Source organism: Crinia signifera, chromosome 4, assembly GCF_055691185.1.
Source record: "Crinia signifera chromosome 4, ASM5569118v1, whole genome shotgun sequence".
Lineage (NCBI taxonomy): Eukaryota > Metazoa > Chordata > Amphibia > Anura > Myobatrachidae > Crinia > Crinia signifera.
This window is the reverse complement of record NC_139220.1, coordinates 223,073,511-223,093,204: the sequence shown is the minus strand read 5'-3', so window position 1 is coordinate 223,093,204 and position 19,694 is coordinate 223,073,511. Positions and strand designations below refer to the sequence as shown.

Below are 19,694 nucleotides of genomic sequence, written 5' to 3'. Positions count from 1 at the left end.
GCAGGGAGGAAACCTTCCACTGCACCGCCCTCCCACACTATGCTGACATTGGATCCATCAGCGCTGGAGATGAGGGTCCATGTAGTTGATGCCAGAAGAGCCTAGGACGCTGCAGTCTGCTGTAGCAGCCAGGGACCAGGGAGAAAAAAAAATCCTGTGCACAGCACTAGACATCTGCAGATGCTGTGGGCCTATTTTTTGAGGTTTATTTGCAACTAATTGTATGCTGATTTTTAAATAAATAAGTTAAAAATTACTTTTTTTATTATTTAATGTAGCATATTTTAACACTTTTCATGCATATTTTAGGTATTTTTCATGCATATTTGCATGCATATTTCAAGCTTTTTCTGTTGCATATAATCCTGTCTCTACTAATAGCTATACATTAAACTCCAGCGGTTCGCTAGTTCATTTTTGCTTTAAGTCAACACACCACAGACATCACCACGTGATTGTCTGTGTAGCCCCGGCCAACAGCTGCTGTCTCGCGAGATGCACGTTGCTAGGCAACTACACGCCGGCGCTGTGTATGTAATGTAAGGCAATCTCATATATACAATGGCGGATAGCCGGAGACCTGCAGCTGTGATCAGCAAGGTAACCGGGAAATGGGGCCAGTTGCTAAAGAGTAGGTTTCTCTATTCGCAGAGTGACAACATTACACCGACTAATTAGACATGTCTATAGTTAGCCATGTTGTCTATTACAGTGCTTGGCTCAGCACGCGGGGATAAGCAGCCGAGTATGTTCTCCAAGTGAGCAGGTGTAACAAGACTGGTTATATATATTTTTCATTTTTTTTCCCCCTCAGGTAAAGAAAAGTAAGGCTGCCGGACCTTCTTCCGCTCCTGGACCTATTAAAAAGACCCCCCAGCATAACCTATTGGAAAAAGAAGAGGAATACAAGTACGATCTAAGAACAGCAGAGCCTTCTTTATTATCTGTGTGTCTTTTCCATGTTCTGGGCTTGTTTGTTTCTATGGTTTTATGACCAAATTCTGTGTGGTTTTCAGTTTTTTTTTTTAATATGCATGTATTCTTTTTCAGTATCCTGTGCTTTGTTGGTCCATTACATCCTCCCTATTGTACAGTTCTGTGCAATATAAATCATTTATTTATATAGTTAACACTTATTCTACCGCTCTTTTTCAGAGCTTTACTAAATTTACCCCCGTTTGTCTATTAACATCAGCCTCCACTAGGGTTGCCACCTCTCCCGGAATTCTTCCATTTTGGGTGGCAACCATCAAGGAGGCTTTTCCAGTCTCCCGGAATCTGGGTATCTGAAAAAGCCTCCATCCTATCCCCTGTGGCCAGTACCGTCGCCGCGGCTGCATCCGCAGCCTGATGTGCTGGGCAGCATCTTCTCTCCCCATGGCTGTACCTCCGGCGTTCCCCGGCTGGCAACTACCCTCACCGCAGCTGTACTTCCAGCCGGCACCTACCCATTCGTGAGAGAGGTCTCAGCCAATCAATGGCTTCCTATGCGTTTGTATGGGCTTTTTTTGTTTGTTTGAAGTGCTCTGCTCCCACCACTCGTGCTGCCACTGCAACGTCTTCTCCTGCCTGGTCCCTGGTACTCTGCGCCGCTCCCGCTGATGGCAGGGGCTTTCTCCTCTGCCCAGCTCCCTGCGCCTGATCCCTCCGCCCGGCTCTGGTAGGTCCCCCGTTAGCTGCAGTCCCCCCGCACGGCTCCGGGCAGCACATAAGATTTAGCAAATCTTATGGGCAGCCCTCCCGACTCCGATGCGCATCGGGTCGGAGGGGATGTCTCCATATGTGATTTGGGACTATTTCACGGCCCGACTCATCCGAATCGGGCAAAATCGTGCCCAAATTGCATAGTGTATAGGGGCCTTAACAGTGTCAGTGTCTGTCTTTGTGCCATCATCTGTCTGTGTGTCAGTGTTAGCATCTGTGCCAGTGTCAGCATTTGTGTGTCAACATATGTCAGTGTGTGAGCATATGTCAGTGTTTGTATGTCCATGTGTCAGCATCTTTCTGTCTGTCAGCATCTGTGTGTCAGTGTCCATCTTTCCGCATAAGTGTGTCATCATCTATGAGTGTGTTATCACCTGTGTCAGCATCCTTGTCAGCATTTGTGTATCAGCATATGTCAGTGTGTGTAAGGCAATCTCCAGGATTCGATGATGACTGAGGTGGCAACCGTAGCCTCCGCCATAGTGGATCCAACCATGTGTTTCCTACCAAACATACGCACACACATGCAGACTAGAGATTTTTTTTAAGCAGCAGCAAATTAACCTACTAATATATTTTTGGAGTGTGGGATGAGAGTGAAGTACTTGGAAGGAACCCATGGGGAGAATATGCGATCTCCACAAAGGACTGTAGCAATGCTGGATTGTAGCAGGTAGGTTGCCTGGGTATACAGTTGAATGGTCGACCATAAGATGGTCGACATACAGGAAGGTCGACAGGGGTCTAGGTCAACACATGCATTAGGTCGACAGTCAAAAGGTCGACATGGGTTTTTTGAGCCGACATGTGCCGACAGGCGGTATTTCATGCCCTACCATCCACTAGGTCGTGGTGGGAGAATAAAATAGTGTGCCGAGCGTAGCGCGCGATGCAAGGGGATGCGGTACACTTAAAATTGTCTCCATGACGACATTCGGGTAAAAAAATTTCAACCTTTTGACCTAGACCTCTGGTGACCTTCCTGTATGACGACCCAACGGTGTCGACCTAATGACTGTCTACCATCTTATGGTCAACCAAACAATCCCATTGCGGGTGACCACATTGTGACAAACCTGCTGGCAGTACTCATTCTGCACCCTACCTTGATGGCTTCCTACAGCAGTGCAGTTAGTGAAGGAATTTGAAATGAGATATTTTGCTTTACAGTGCGTATGACTGACTATGGAAGCAATGCCACATTACAGACATAATGCAGCAATTCACAGGTGTATTGGGAAGGGGGTGGGTCCTAATGCTGTGAAGTGCAAGGCTGCATTAGAAACTTGAGCCTGTAACAGGTAGTTTCTATGTAATATTCGTGGCTAATATTTTGGGGGTTGGCCACAAATATTAAGTATCACCTAAATGTTAGACTAAGGGACTGCAGTAGAAATCTCCAACCTTGCTGCGATCCCCCCTGTCCTGCCGCTTTCTATCCCCAACCCCCATCAGGTAGCATCACATTGGGCCATTCGGACATGCCCAATGTAACCTGCACTGCCAGCTGGGCGATGCGGTAAGTGGGGGCAGGGGAAGAGAGAGAAAGCCAGTGAAAAAATAGAGTGACAGAAAGAGAGCGTGATAGGGTGTCAGAGAGAGACAGAGGGGCCCATTTATTATAGTATCGCATATACAATACAAGCTGGGCAGGATCTACCTCGCAGGATTGCATTGTAATCGGATTTACCTTCCTGCACTTGCATGGACAGGGGCTCATCCCTGTGTGATTTGCGCAGCTGGGTGCCGGGGTAGGGGACCCAGTGAGTCGGTGGTGGTTGGGGTCCTGTATTGGGCCCTCTCTGGCTAAGGTCCACTGCCGCTGCCTCCCTGTTACAGGAGCCGTTACCTCCTAACTTGGGGGTCCTCCCAGGGGGGTGGGGGTGGCGGATGCCACTAAGTTCGTCTGGAGCAGGAACATCGATGGGGGGTCTCCAGCAGTCCTCTGCCAGGGGCCTGCAGCCGGAAATCTCTATCATCGCAGCCGGGTGTCCTGCCGGCCGGGACATATCTGGTGGTCTTCATCTGATTCCCCAGGCCGTTGGTGCTCGCTGCATCTCCATGTAGGGGGGCCACAGTGCCTCCTGCCACCAGCTGGGTGTCGCCACGTTCTGCGCCAGGGGACAGCCGGCGTTCTCTGTTAACGATACTGAGCATACTTTTTTAAAACTGTATTAAGGGCCCTACACACAGAGATATTTGTGCCAGAGATTCATAATGGGAGATTCAACATGGGTATATTTCACAGCACTGTACATAGGATTATAAGCCAGTAAGATTGCAAATAAACAATGAGAACTTTTTTTTTATTTAGAAGATTAAATGCTGAACTGGAAGCCAAAACAGCTGAGCTTGTACGCAAGGCTGAAGAAGTGATGGTGAGTAAGCTAGAGAAGTGTTTTCTTATTTTTGACTTCTGTTCTATGATGCAAAAAAGTCCTTGTTGCTAAATCTTACTATAGCTCTCATTTGGGGTATGTACAGGGCCGGTGCAAGGCACCGGAGCGCCCCAGGCGAGTCGGGGTGGGGGCCCCCCGGTGCCGGGGGGGCTGGTACCTGTCCTGCGGCGCTGTGTATTTAAAGCTGTGGCAGAGAGGGGTCCCTGCAGTCAACGAGCGCTATCCGCCGGGCTATGCGGAAGCGCTTCTGTTGTGAAAACACTGGCCGCACGGCGCACGCTGATTGGCTGAATCTCAGCCAATCAGCGTGCGGACAGTGTTTTCACAAGAGAAGCGCTTCCGCATAGCCCGGCGGATAGCGCTCGTTATTTATTGACTGCAGGGACCCCTCGCTGCCTCCGCCGCCAGCTTTAAATACACATCGCCGCAGAACAGGTATGCCCGCGGCACGGGGGGCACAATGCCGCCCTCCAGTGGCCGTGCCCTAGGCAAATGCCTAGATTTGCCTGGTGGTGGCGCCGGCCCTGGGTATGTAACTGACTGTTTTGAATCTAAGGAATATTACTATGTACCTAGATTGTAAAGATTTCCAAGGATTAAAACAGCTGTTTTCGTGGGGGTGGAGAATTCGATATGCCTATTCATACCCAGTGCTGATTTTTGCCTGGGAAAAAAAATCTGCTTTGTCGAAAACCACGTGAATCTGCAAAATTGACGTAAATTAACTTGGTTTTGGTGAATTTGCTGCTGTTTTTGCCCCCCTCCCTGCACACATTCCAAACTTTTTTTTTTTTTCGGTACTTGTTTCCTAGCACGGCGCCCATCGTGCCCATATGCCATCGCATACCACTAATTAAGGTATGGATTTTCGTGTCCTAAGAGCCGCACTGTACAATTTTAATGTTGCATCGCATGCCATTACAAAGCGTGGCGAGGGGGGCGGGACGCGTCCTCCGACCTTTTCATACCCCCACTATCCACGTCGGCGTGGAGTTGATTTTATATAGTGTGGCGAGCGCAGCAAGGGGACGCGGAATACATGTGAAGTAATCCAGGATCGGGTCGCATGCGATGCGATCAAAACGATGGCATAAGATGAAAATCGTGGGCGCTGTGCTAGGAAACAAGTACCCTTTTTTTCATCTCAAAAATATTTACTAAATCAGACACCCTGAATGCTAATAAGACCCTCCGTCCACTCACTGGTCATCTACAGATTTGACTACTGTAACCTCCTCCTAACTGGCCTTCCAGACTACGGTCTATCTCCATTTTAGTCTGTCCTCCATGTTGCTTCCCAGATCATCTTCCTCACCAACACTGCTATGTTTACCTGCCCTCTCCTACAAGCTCTACATTGCCGCCCCTTCAGAACCCAATTCAAGCTCCTCCCACTCACTTACAAAGCCCTCACACATTATTGTCCCATTTACATTGCTGACTCTCGCCCACCTTTTTTGCTCCACAAATAAATGCCACCTCTCCTAATCAGTTTGAAGTTTTAGCTGAAAATGCCCTCTATTTTAGTATGAAGAGTTGGTCACCTGTGACTGGTAGGGGATTTGTGCTGCAAAAGCATTGAGACAAATTAGATTTTAACGGCTCTTTGTTATTAACAGAAAGATCAGGAACAACTGCTATCACGTCCAGTGCTGACCCAGGTTAAACTATTTGATGAAGATGAAGATGAGGGTGAAAACTTGAGGTAAAACATTTTTAAGCTTTTTTTTTTTTTTTTAAACAAAAGTACATTCTAAAGATATATGATAGATCTAAGATTATATTGAAGGATCATTATTGCATTCAAACTAAATCTGGGTACACACCTTAAGATTTATCTGTTTAATCTGTCTGGTGAGAACTAAAATCTGGTAATGTATGGGATCAATGGACAATCAACCATTTGATCCCAAACACTGAAATGGATAAAAATGAGTGTTCAGAGTAGTTTGTTAAATCCAACTGCTTTAACCATTTTTTTTCTCATTGAACATTGTCTGTTTTCCAGTGTTTTAGGAGCAAATTTTAGATTCTCATTTGCTCCTATAAATTACCATATTTTGTTCCTACAAGGTACCCACTGTCTCCTATTGTAAAGTGCAACAGAATATGCTGCGCTATATAAGCAACTGTAAATAAATATATATATATATATATATATATATATATATATATATATATATATATATATATATATATATATATTGGACAGATAAATCTGTACTATTGTAAAGCGCAACGGAATCTGCTGCGCTATATAAGAAACTGCAAATAAATAAATAAATCTGTAGGTGTGAATCCAGCTTAAGCATTGCATACAGTAGGAGGGTAATGTATGCTGTATTATTGAATGAAAACATTGCTGCATCACACAGCCAGTGGCAGATCTAGATTTTTATTTTATGGGGGAGCCGTTTACTGTTTAATCTTGACCCTCCAGTCCCGACTACACCCATTTTTAAAGTAATTAAGTAAAACAACACAAATTAAATGGAGGACAATATTTATGTTGGTTTTATTAAGCATATTGAATTGCTTTAAAATGAGCAGTTTATCTATTATTTCTTATAACTCTGCTTTCCCTGGTGGTCAAAGATTGAAAATCTTTAATTGCCCAACATGCTGATCCAGAAGGACGATATCTTATATTAATTGGAACCCTGGAAGGTATTGCAATTACCGTTGTTTCGTGCTATGCCCCCAACTCTAGACAACTTCCATTTTGTATGTGCGATTATCCAGCAATTAGCAAAAGGTGCTATAATGTTGCTGGGTGACTTTAATTTGGTCGTAGACCCTACGATTGACATGTCCCGTCCAACGAAACCTTCCCTTCACGGCCCTCTGCCCCCCCTGACGGCTCCTCTGGTTTCAGACACTTACTGGGTGAATACAACCTCTATGACGCTTGGCGTACCAAACACCCGTTGGTTAGAGACTACTCTTTCTACTGCCATGTGCATTCCTTGTACTCCAGGATAGATTTAGTTCTGACCGATAAATGGACGTTGTCATCAATCACCAAGATTGACATTTTGTCTATGACCTGGTCAGATCATTGCCCTATGGCGGTGGTTTGGGATATAGGAGACCGTAGAAGTGCCCCGGGTCCCTGGAGACTATGAAAATATATATAGTCCCATCCAGAGGCTTTCCAATCCATTCAGGGATCTATAAAACAGTATCTGAACTCTAATACTCCTGAAGAAACTTCTGTTTTTAACCATTGGTGCTCCCTTAAAGCTGTAATATGTGGGACGGCCATTCAAACTGCTTCTAGGCTCAAAAGAGCCCATAAACGTGACTTTGTGTTGGCTGAAAAAGAAGCAGCTAAGTTAGAAGAGGCGCATAAAGCAGACGACCCCCTTAATAAAGCCATTTATAGACTCTTACTCTCTGCAACACCTTTTCTCTCCAGGAAGTGCAAAGTAATCTGTCTCGTCTAAATCAGAGATACTATGTTTTTGGTAATAAAGCTGGTCAGCTTTTTGCCCGCAAACTGAGAGGCAGGCAAGCTAAAGCCCGCATTCATTTTGTTTGCTAAAGCCCACATTCATTTTGTTTATACATCTATGGGCTCCAAGATCTCTGATCCGAACGATATAGCCAACGCATTTGCAGAATATTATTACCAGCTATATAATTTACATTCTGATTTTGGTACCCCCCAACCCCTAGAAGTAGACATCATGTCCTTCCTAGTCCCCTTCTCCCTTCCCTTATAGCTGCAGACCAGGTTGGTTTTGTCCCGGGCAGGCAGGCCCCGGATAATACTCGTAGAGATTTTAACGTGATTGAGCATTGTGATTTTCGTAGGACTCCATTGTTAGTGCTATCGTTGGATGCAGAAAAAGCATTTGACAGATTGCACTGGGGGGTACCTAAAATCTGTACTAGTGTCCTTTGGCTTTCAGGGTAGATTCTTAGACTCTATTTTAGCCCTCTACTCTGCCCCGTCTGCAAGGGTCTTTGTCAACGGCAGTCTCTCCTCGGGGTTTGATATTGCTAACGGTACCAGACAGGGGTGCCCCTTGACGCCCCTTATATTTGCACTGGCAATCGAGCCCCTGGCTGAGACTATTAGAGTTGATAAAGCTGTGGAGGCACCTGTTATTGGGGGCATCGCCCATAAAATAAGCCTGTTTGCAGATGATATCCTTTTGTGTCTGTTAAACCCTGAAGCTTCTTTCCCCAGACTCCATACCATCCTGGACGATTATGCAAAAATATCGTACTATAAATTGAATACTTCTAAAACTGAAGCTCTCCCACTTAATTTTCCCCCTACGACATTAGCCTTACTTAAAGATAGTTACAAATATGCATGGCAGATACGCTCTATTCGGTATTTAGGTGTACACTTAGCCAGAGATGTTGACCTGGTTGAGTGTAATTTTATGTCTCTGCTCTGCTCATTTGAGAAATTAATAAAAGAGTGGCTTCTCCACGAAATCTCGTGGTTGGGGCATATAGCTGCTGCTAAGATGGTGTTGCTCCCTAAATTGATGTATCTCTTTCGTGCCATCCCACGCTCTATACCCAAATCCCTTAGTCTTAGAGTCACTCAGGTGTTCTCACGATATATTTGGAAGGGCTCTAAGCCCCGCATCACTAAGCACATTTTAGTATTGCCAAAACACTCCGGAGGTGTAGCTTATCCTGACATTGACAGTTACCACTCTGCTTGTATCCTTAGTCCGGCACGGGATTGGTTTTCCGTTGAATCTCCCAAACCCTGGGTCCTTATAGAAAGATCCTTTGTAGAAAAGTACAACCTTACTGACCTATTGTTACTCACCAAGCAAGCTGTCCCATCTTGGGAGGGCCCTGGAGTTGCAATCAAGGCTACTTTACGTGCCTGGCATACTGTAATTTCAGCAGACCCTGATGTGTACCTGCCAGCCCCCAGCCTTCCTATTAAAACTCTTGCCAACCTCATCCTAGATCTTTGACTAGACCCCTGGATGGAGAAAGGCATTACCTGTTTGAAGGATATATTTGGTACAGATTCCTTACTTCCCTTTTCCCAACTACAGTCTCAATTTGGTATCCCTAAAGGTGATTTTTTTTAAATATCTACAATTTTGCCATTGGCTATCCCATTTACTATTCCACATCTACCTGCTGTTATGCATTTTAGATTGTCCTCCCCTAATCACAGAGGTGGTATATCTCGGTGGTACCAGCACATTGTTTTGTTGGGTAAGAAGGGTAAATTATCATCTCAATCTAAATGGGAAAGAGATTTGTCTAGAGTGTTTCAGGATACTGAGTGGGATTCGATCTCGATATCCTGTTTTAAGGTATCGAAATGCCTCCAACACTGTGAAATGTTTTATAAGCTATGCCATAGGGCCTACTTTACCCCACAGCGGCTGCATCTTAACTGGCCTTCGGCATCCTGTCTCTGTTGGAGAAACTGTTGGTGCAATGGGACAATTCTACATATTTTCTGGTATTGCCCAGTTCTGTGGCCGCTGTGGATCGAAGTATTCTCCCTCATAAATGACATTCTTAGGATGTCTGTCCCTATTTATCCCATAGTGGCTCTGTTTCACCACACCCAGATTCCTCTCTTAAGCTGCGACAGATACATCCTGGGACATATTCTGATTTCCAGCAAGGCAGCCATCGGACAACTGTGGAAATCCCATTCTATGCCTAGTATACAAATTATTATTAATAACATTCACAAGCATTTTATATTCGAAACTGCTGGTTGTGGATACTCTTCCTCCCCCTCCTCAATTCATATAAAATGGTATAAATGGAGTGAATACCGGGAGAGAGAGGGTCAATCTACCATGTGTAGCGACCATGTTGATGTATCGGCTTTACAATCGCCTGAGCTTGACGATTCATCATCATTGCTTTTGATGTCAGTAGGAAGTGCGTGATATCTCTGTGTCCCCTTGTTACACCCTTCTGTGTCCGTGCTGTCTTGTCTCTTTAGGTATGGTTTTCTTTTTTACCCTTTGTATACAGGCTTTGATTTTTGTGGGGTTACACATATGGTTATAGCTCTATGACTTTCAGTATTTTATTGTTTCGTTTCTGTATGTGTTTACCAGATAAGCTATCACTGTTGTATGTATTTTCATACTTCTATATGTTTTGTAATCAATAAACATTTAATATTTAAAAAAAATTGCAACCCCTTTGCTATTTGTCGAAAAGCAAGTCGACATTTTGGGGCCGCTGTTTTCTGGAAGTGTCAGAAAAAATGCAGGTGTGCCCAGGCGTTTTAAGGGAGGGTGTGTGACGTCAGCGCGGCCTCGATCAGCCTGTCTGACGTGGAGTTGTGGAAAGGTCAATTATTCACAATTGCACAGACTTGGAATATCATTTGATGGTTTGTGAATTGTGTATAGATGTGGGACAGGATACCGGATTGCGAGTGAATTGCGAAAAAAATTAACAGATTTGCACAGGGGCGGTTTACACACTGTCTGGGTGGTGGCTAGCCACTCACAGTCCTCTTCAAATTTGCAGATGAGCGATCAGTTATGAATTAGGCCCTAAGCTTGAAAGCAAGGCCTTCTGACCTCTTGTCTGCCTGTCATTACCCAGACTTGTTTAATTAGTATTTTATGATTTTTAATGAGCAACAGAATATGTTCTGTAATTTTCTTTGGCTTCTAAAATGTGTGTTCTATCCTCAAACTAAAGGATTTATAGAAGATGCACTGTTGTTGTATAATCATGTTTTTGTTTAAGTTGCTCACAGTGAAGCCCAACATTGCAGTAATTTATTGGCAGAAAAAGTATACTGTGTGTGTGTGTGTACATAAATACAATTTTTTGGTACTTGTTTAGTTTCACGGCAGCAGTGTCTGTGTCCCCTTGCGGGGCTCGCTTCGCTCATCCATGCTACGGGCTCGCTACGCTATCTAAAATCAACTCCATGTCAACGCGGATAGTGGGGCTATGAACCAATTCACGTTGGCATGGACTTTATTTTAGATAGTTTTCCTAGCGCCGAACCCGGAAGTAGCGGGCGGCCATGCTGTCGCCGTGAAACTAAACAAGTACCAATTTTTTTTAAATTTTTTTTTTTAGCATCTCTTATTAGATTTTAGTAAATGACTACCGTATGGGTTAAGTTACTTAAATTGTTAGATAGATTGGATAGATGGATAGCGCACTCTATGTATGGTGTGTATGGTGAATAAATAGGAGCGAAGTAAGGGAAGGTAAGGGGGGGGGGTTTGGGAGGGGGGGGGTTATGGGATGGGAGATGGGAAAAGGGAGGGTAGGAAATGGGTGGTGGGGAGGTACAGGGTGGGTGGTATGTTTTCTAAATGACAGTCAGGAGGATATAAGGTAATTAATAAGATATTTATTTGTAACAAAGTAACAATACGAGCGGGTGCTCCGCTGGGAATGGTGTCGACACAGTCAAAGGAGCAGTGTCGGTAAATGTCGATGCACACCTTGCTGTCCCTATAGGAGCCCTTGGAGGGATTAGGATACCAACAGGTTCCCTTTTACCATATGTCCTAAAGGGACATATGTCTCCTATCGAGATACAGTGTGGTGTGGAGTCTCTGTATAAATTGACAGCGTGCTGGTGGTGAGGAGTCCCTTGGGAATCAGGGTGCCAACAGGTACCTTTAAACCATAAGTCCAGCGGACTTATGTCTCCTCCAATGTCTGTGTGCTGTTCAACTTAGAGTCTAAAGTAGGATGGTGCAATACAGTGCAATACAGTTCTGCAGGGATGGAAACAGGTAATTAGCGGCGTCCCGCACCTTGTTCCTTACCCTGTTCGTTGATGTTGTGCGGACGTCCTGGGCTCCCTGGGAGTGCCGGGCGATCCTGTATGTATTGCGGCTGATGCAGCGTGGTGTGCGGTCTTTCCTCCGCTCCTAGCGGGTGCCGGTCTGTGGGACGCGGCGTGTCCCGGCGCGCTGTGGTGACGTCAGCGTCTCGTGCTGGCACAGAGGTGGCGGAGGTGAATGAATGGTGTGTAGAAGGCAGTAAACGCCCGTAGATGCTGTATGGGTCCAACGCGTTTCAGCTGTAAAACAGCCTTTGTCAAAGGCTGTTTTACAGCTGAAACGCGTTGGACCCATACAGCATCTACGGGCGTTTACTGCCTTCTACACACCATTCATTCACCTCCGCCACCTCTGTGCCAGCACGAGACTCTGACGTCACCACAGCGCGCCGGGACACGCCGCGTGAAATAACTCCACGAGTGCGGTTTTAAAAATGTCTCCGTAAGTAATGAGTACACCTGTGCACCTGCTAGGTGACCTGGAGAACGTGGACTATTTGGGGTCTCGAGGACCAGGCTTGAGAGCCTATGGCCTGTTGGATGCTCATCAGTTTTGTTCCCAATATCCCACAAAAAATGCATTTTCTAAGGTTGTCATTGATTTTGTTACTGCTCAATATAAAGGCAGCTTCTTATCTCCTCCGACCTTTCTGTTGTATTTGACATAGTTAAAAACTGTTTTGTCATACAAACATGGTCTTCAGGATAATAAATACTATGCAAAGCCATAAACAAAATTGTGCCAACATTTCTTCACTCCACTCTTCCCTTCTTTTATAATCGTAAATTTTATTGATTAAGTGCAGTTTCATAACATTTTCAACAGTTGAAACAGACAATTGTAATGACATTTGCAGTGGTTAAAATGACAGGTCTCTGTAATGGGCAGGCAAGATTGAGATCAATGAAGCATGCCTATAATGACGATACACATGTGTAGCTAAATTTTGATGTTGTTAAGTATCGTTAATCGTCGTTCTTTCACATAGGTCAGCTGGCTGAGTGTGCATTTCAACAGGTTGTTGGTTTATATTAAGAAATCTTCCCTGTCATTTGGAATATATTCATCTGGGAGTTGGGCGGATTGAAGGGGTGCATGGGAGGGGAGGGGGAAGGGGACCCAACGACGGGGAGAGAAATGTCATGAGAAGAAGCGGAAATAGTAGATAGTAAGGTTGAGCTGAAGAAATAAGTTAATTGTATGTGAAAGGGAGAAAACAGATAAGAGAGTTTAAGATTGACCGGGGAGAGGGGTGTTGTGATATGTATACCATGGGAGCCAAACAGAGTGGAATTTATGAACAGTGTTGTTTTGCAGACTTGTAATATATTCCATTTTAGCTATGAACCATATTCTGTTGATTAGTTCTTGTTGGCTAGGGGCATTTGGGTTTTTCCAATTGCTAGCTATTTGATGTTTAGCCGCGCATGCAATGTGTAGAATCAATTTATTAGCTTCCTTAGAGAGATGGTCAATTGGGGCACAAAGGAGTAGGTTGATTGGTTCGATGGAAGTAGGGGGGGTGACAAGTCGAGTGAGGAGGGAGAGAACTATCTTCCAGAAATCAGCGATGGTTGGACAGGACCACCAGATGTGGTAGAACGTCCCCCTCTGTTCGCAATTTCTCCAGCATTGGTCTGTTGAGTCAGGGTAAATGCGGTGAAGACGAGTTGGGACCAGATACCATCTGGAGTATACCTTATAGGCATTTTCTTTAATTGATACGCTAATTGAACATTTTGAGACTGCTAGACGGATTGATTCCCATTCCTCCTCCTCGAGATGACGGCCTAGATCAGTTTCCCACTCACGTTCGTGATTATCTAGTGTGGGGGTGTCTTTAATTAGGATAGAGTTATAGAGCTGTGATATAGAACCTCTGTCGGTAGGCCTATATATGCAATATCTTTCGAGTTGGGAAGGTGTCTGGCGGGGTTGCGTGGATTGGTATGTAGAGGAGAAGTGTCGGAGTTGTAGATATTGGTAGTGTAATGTGTTTGGGATACTATATTTTTGTTGCATTTCATCGAATGTTTTAGGGGCGAAGTCCCCCTGTATATGATGTATTCTGGTAATGCCCGCTCGTATCCAGGGAGCAGCCATCGAGGGGTTGAGGCCCGGTGGGAAAGATGGGTTGTTCCATAAGGGGGTTAGGGGTGAGGGGGATGATGTAAGTTTGAATTTTTTGTTGAGTTTCTCCCAGATTTTTAGGGTCAAATCTACTGTAGGAGAAGGAAAGGAGTAATGTAGATGGTTCTTACGGGGCAACCAAGGGAGATATGAGACGGATGGGATCCCCACTAAGTTGCTTTCCAGGTCTACCCATCTTTTGCTTTTAGGAGGAGAGTGCCAGGCTATGAGCTGACTTAGTCTTGTGGCATCTAAATAGCGCTGGAGTATGGGAAGGCCAAGACCTCCATTTTGGGAACATCTAGATAAGATGTCTCGGCGAATTCTGGGCTTCTTATTATTCCATATAAATTTACATAAGGCGGATTGTAGGGCAGCGAGCGTGGACGATGGTACTGGTATTGGGAGAGTTTGAAAAAGATAAAGTAGTTTGGGGAGTGTATTCATTTTTACAGCGGTAATGCGGCCGATCCATGAGAGGTAGTGTGATTGCCATTGTTGTAGGTCCTTGTGAATTGATCTTATAAGTGGAAGATAATTGGCCTGATAAAGAGAGCTATAAGACTTAGTAATCTGAATCCCTAAGTATTTGAGGGAACGTTTTCTCCAATTAAAATTGAAGTTAGCCTGTAGCAGTTTTTTAGATTGATCTGAAATATGTAGTGGCAGGGCTTCCGATTTTGAGTTATTAATTTTTGTACCCTGAAAGGTTTCCAAAAATTGTTAGTTCTTGAAAAAGGTTCGGGAGCGAGATTAGTGGGTTGGTGAGTGTGAGAAGGATGTCGTCCGCAAATAGGGATAGGGAGTATTGAGTGTCTTTGACATGGATTCCTGTGATATCGGGGTTGGATCTTATGCGGCAAGCTAGAGGTTCAATCGTTAGGGCAAATATGAGGGGCGAGAGGGGACATCCTTGTCTAGTTCCGTTTGTTATCTGAAAGGGGGAGGAGATTAGACCGCCCGCCAGGACCGAGGCTGAGGGGCAATGATACAGTGCTTGTATGGCTGTAAGGAATTTGCCTTGGAGTCCGAATTGTTGGAGGGTTCGAGTCATAAAAGGCCAAGAGATTCTGTCAAAGGCCTTTTCGGCGTCTAGGGCGAGGACTAATGAAGGCGTCTTGGTGGTGTTAATATAGTGGATGATGTCAATGGTTCTCCTAGTGTTGTCTAAGGCTTGTCTGGTTGGGACAAAGCCTACTTGATCGGGGTGGATCAATGATGGGAGAAGTGGGTTTAGACGATTGGCCAAGACTTTGGCGAATATCTTTAGATCTGCATTAAGTAGTGAGATGGGGCGATAATTAGAGACAAGTTGGGGGTCTTTATTAGGTTTGGGGATGACCGTGATGGTGGCAGTTGTAGTGGTTGGGTGAAATGGGGCTCCGTCAAGAATTAGATTAAACATTGAAGTTAAATGGGGTATTAGTGAGGTCTGGAATGTTTTATAATACGAGATCGGATAGCCGTCAGGGCCTGGGGCCTTTGATGGTTTTTGAGTTTTAAGCGCTGAACTGACTTCCTCGTCAGTGATGGGTCTGCTAAGTTTCGTAGAGGTTTCCGTATCTATGCATGGGATGTTACATGAGGATAAGTAGTCTGAGACTGTGTCGGGTTGTGGTGGATTCCCATCTGAGTGGTCTTTGAGGTTGTATAATTGTTCGTAGTATGTTTTAAAGAGAGAGTTGATCTTAGTAGGGTTATATTGTGGTGTGTTTGTTGCGTCCTTAATAGCAGCTATAGCTGTCAAGGCTTTACGGGCTTTTAATCTATTTGCTAACATAGAGTCTGCTTTATTGCTTTTCTCATAAAACCTTTGCTGGAGTCTACGTAGGGTCCTCTCTGTCTTCTCAGCTAGTATAGCATTAAGAGATGACTTAGCCGCGGTGAGTTGTTTATAAACTGTGCCAGTGGGGTGTTTTTTGTGCTGAGCTTCCAGAGTATTGACCTCAATGGTAAGAGCGTTTAGTTTAGCTTTTTGTTCCTTGTTTCTAAAGGATGCGTAGCTTATGATATGGCCTCTAATGACAGCTTTATGTGCTTCCCATACTAGAGGAGAGCAGGGGGAATCATTGGTGTTAAGGGAAAAGTAATCATTGATGGCTGCGAGTATCTTTTCTTGAAATTTAGGGATTTTTAGTAGGGTCTCGTTCAGTCGCCAGGATGGGCGGGAAGTGGGAGTGTCGAGAAAATCGAATGAGGCAGTGAGAAATGAGTGGTCAGACCATGAGTTGGGAATTATTGAAGATTTTAAAATGTGTGGGGCTACTGAAGGGCAGCAAAAGAACATATCTATACGGGAGTAAGATTGATGTGGTATTGAGAAAAATGTATAATCTCTTGAAGTGGGGTTGTGTGCTCTCCAGACATCAAATAAGCCTGATTCCTTTATGTATTTATTCAGTGAGCGAGAAATAGCATTAGTCTGTGAGCTTGTTGAGGGTCGGGATTTGTCTAGAGAGATGTCTAAGATGGCGTTGAAATCCCCACCTAAAATTAGGTGGCCTTTTCGTTTCTTCTCTAATTCTGAGAAAAAGGTTTTAAAAAAAGAGGATTGACCTGTGTTAGGGGCATATATGTTCGCAATTGTACATTCTGTGTGGGCTATCAAGCCTGTGAGAATAATGAAACGCCCGTCCGAGTCGGTGTGGATTGTATGAAGAGTGAAGGGAACTTTGTTGTTTATCATGATGGCCACACCGTTGTGTTTAGTTTGACTGGAGGAGTAGAAGACTGTGGGAAAACGTTTGGAGCTAAGAGAGGGATGAGAATTAGCTTTAAAGTGGGTCTCTTGTATGAGAAGAATATCTGCTTTAACATCGTGGGTTGTGCGGAATAGGGTGGTGCGTTTTTGAGGGGAGTTCAGTCCCTTAACGTTCATGGAGGACAGTGTTAGGGGCATGTTTGATTAGAATAAGTGTGGAGTAAATGTAGGGAGATGAAAGAAGAAGTTTAGGCCCCGTCGTTGGGGGGAAAGGAGAAACGAGCAGTGATTCTCCTAGTGGGGTTGTAGGTAGGGGGATCTGGGAGAGTGGGCCTCGCGACCAGCGGAGGACAACACGCCCAGAGTTTGGGACCTTTGGGTCCAAATTGGGATAGCCTGGGGAAAAGACCAAGCTACCTCAAAGGGTAATTAGGTGGTAGGGTTAGTGGTATTTTTGCTGAGGAAAAAGACAATACATAATAATTCAATAAAACTAAAACCTTGTGAATACAGAAATGGAGGGTAACATCCCTCCAGTGGGATGTGAACTTATGGGGTTGTAATTCGGCCTGTATAGTAGGGTCATCTGAAGTTACAATGTCCTAAGGGGGCTGGATTATATTACTTGTTCTAATAGAGATATCGTTTAAGCGTCAAAATTACTAACTGAGCTAATCCTATATAATAAACGTGCCATGTGGGGAGCCAGCAATTTAACAATAGATAACTTAATAAGAGGGAAGGGGGGAGAGGGTGGGGGGCTGTGGGAGGGAAATCATCTAAATATATAAATAAAATAAAACCTAAAAAGAGGGGGGGAGCAGGGTTGTTGGAGGGGGTAGAAAGAGGGAAAAAGAAAAAAAAAAAAAAGGGGAGGGGGGGGCACGATATGCTGGGAATCTTAACCTTACGTGTGCGGGTGTAATATTCTCCATAAACTCATTAGAAGCATATAATGACATAGATTAGATAAGGCCATCTAAAGGGGGTATCTGAAATTGCGTTGAAATTAAGATGAACCCTGGTATAACAACTATTCAGGTCAGCATGAGGAAAACATAAACAACATATTAATTGTCAACATAGTTACGAAATTAGGTGTTAGGAAGAGGATCATTAGAGGGTCTCGATTCTTCCAGGTGTGCAAGGAAGTCTTTTCCTTCTTTAGGATCACGTATGACAATAGTCTTTCCGTTTAGATCAACCAATAGTTTGAATGGGAAGCCCCAGCGATAGCGGATTCCTCTCATGCGTAAGACACTGGTCAAATCTTTGAGTTCTCTTCTTTTGATTATAGTTACAGGGGCCAGATCTTGGAAAAACATTAGCTTAGAGCCATCGTATAGGATATGGGGCTTGTCTCGCGTCGTGGCTAGAACTTTTTCTTTGTCCTTAAAGCTGGTAAAGCGCATAATAACGTCCCTGGGGGGATCGCCATCTCTCGGTTTTGGACGGAGGGCTCTGTGAGCTCTTTCAAGGGGCAGTTGTTGAGATCCCAGGTCTGGCAGGATGTGCGTAAATAGGTTGTGTAGATAAGGTTCCAGTCCCATTGGGGGGACTGTTTCAGGGATATTGCGTATTCTTAGATTATTTCTTCTTTCCCTGTTCTCCAGGTCTTCATTTTTAGTGCGTAGATCGGCCAGATCTTGAAATATGTGGTCAAGGTCTCTCAATGTCTCGTTCTGGGTTTTGTGGAGGGAGTCCTGCTTGGCTTCAAGCTTGGTTGTTCTGGCAGATAGGGTCGATAGATCGGATTGAATAGTTGCGACCGCTTTGTCGAGTTTCGTTTCTAGTGAGTCCTTCAGATCCTCTATAAGAGATCGCAGGGCTAGAATGTCATCTTTAGTTGACGGAGCTGATGAAGGTGAATCCTCTGTTTGTGGGTTGCTAGGTGAAGAAGGGCCAGAGTTAGTCGAGGCTTTGTCATTTTTAGCAAAATGTTGAGAGATGTCGCCTCCTCCTCTTTTCCGGCTACTGGTGTTTCCTCTGTTCATGATGAGCGGGGGATTTGAAGAGTTTGTGATATCGGGTATCAGGGGACTTGAGTAAGCTTTATAGTCGGCCTGGCGTTTGTCCACTGGAGGGATGCGGGTATGCCTCCTTAGAAGGCCATCAGTTTAGGGATCCTGGGCCTGATATAGAAATGAGCCAGGGATATGGGTAGTGAAGGGCGGGGTGCGAAGGGTTGCGCAGGATAAATTCCCCGGTCTCCTCCTTAGCGTCTGGGATCCTGTTCGTAGGGCTCTTGTTTTTGTAGGTGTGTAGACCTAGGGGCCTTGGTTAGTGTGGGTGGGGAGCCCGGCTGTTTAGATGGTGAATTATTGGGCTTGGTTCAGCGTGTTTGAGGGTAGGGTTAGCAGATTGGATGCAGTGGCTCTCTGCTAGCACTTTTGTTATGTATGGCTGTCCAGTCCCGCCTCGGGAGCCACCGCGTTTAAATCTCAGCGCGTCTGCTGCACGACCGTTCAATGGGTTATCACAGCACGCCTAAAGGGGTTAACAGGAGCTGGGTGTCTGTGCTTTGTGTCGCTCTGGCTGGTGTTTGTCTTCCAGGGTGGCAGCAGGTTCTCCTAATTTGTGTGCTGGCGCACGGTAGGGGTGGGAGCAGCACATGGGGTGGTCTGCCGTCAGTTGGATGGGGGGTTCAGCTCGAGTGTCAGCGCGTGAGCTAATTTCCCCCTCACCATACGCTGCAGTGCTTCTGTTAGGTTTTGGAGGGGGGAGAGGCAGGATGACCGTCAGCGCTTTATTGCAGCCAGTATGTGTCCCAGGTTTTGAGCGGTGGGCCTGGGCTCTCCCAGCGGTCCAGGAGGGATGACTCGGGGGACTAAGGCAGGCTCTGGTGTCTGTACGGCTGTTTTGGTGTTCTGGATTTCCAGTCAGATCGCAGCTTCCAGGGCTACTCTGCGGGCGAGGGATGGGTGCAGCAGGTGCTCATGGGGCTTGTACTTGTGTCAGAGCTATGTGAGTGCCCCCAGG

The 19,694-nt window shown here is 45.2% G+C and overlaps 1 protein-coding gene across 3 annotated transcripts in view; it reads left to right on the top strand.

Moving 5' to 3' along the window:
* The first annotated feature begins 468 nt into the window (after nt 1-468).
* Nucleotides 469-19,694, top strand: part of TEX9 (testis expressed 9) — a 45,536-nt gene continuing 26,310 nt past the window's right edge. The window contains exons 1-4 of one of the 3 annotated variants that reach the window (XM_083183855.1): nt 469-600; nt 815-909; nt 4,019-4,082; nt 5,723-5,808. In XM_083183855.1, the coding sequence (XP_083039981.1) occupies nt 562-600; nt 815-909; nt 4,019-4,082; nt 5,723-5,808 (284 nt within the window). In that variant the 5' untranslated portion in view covers nt 469-561. The other 2 variants (XM_083183857.1, XM_083183856.1) reach the window with 2 other exon arrangements.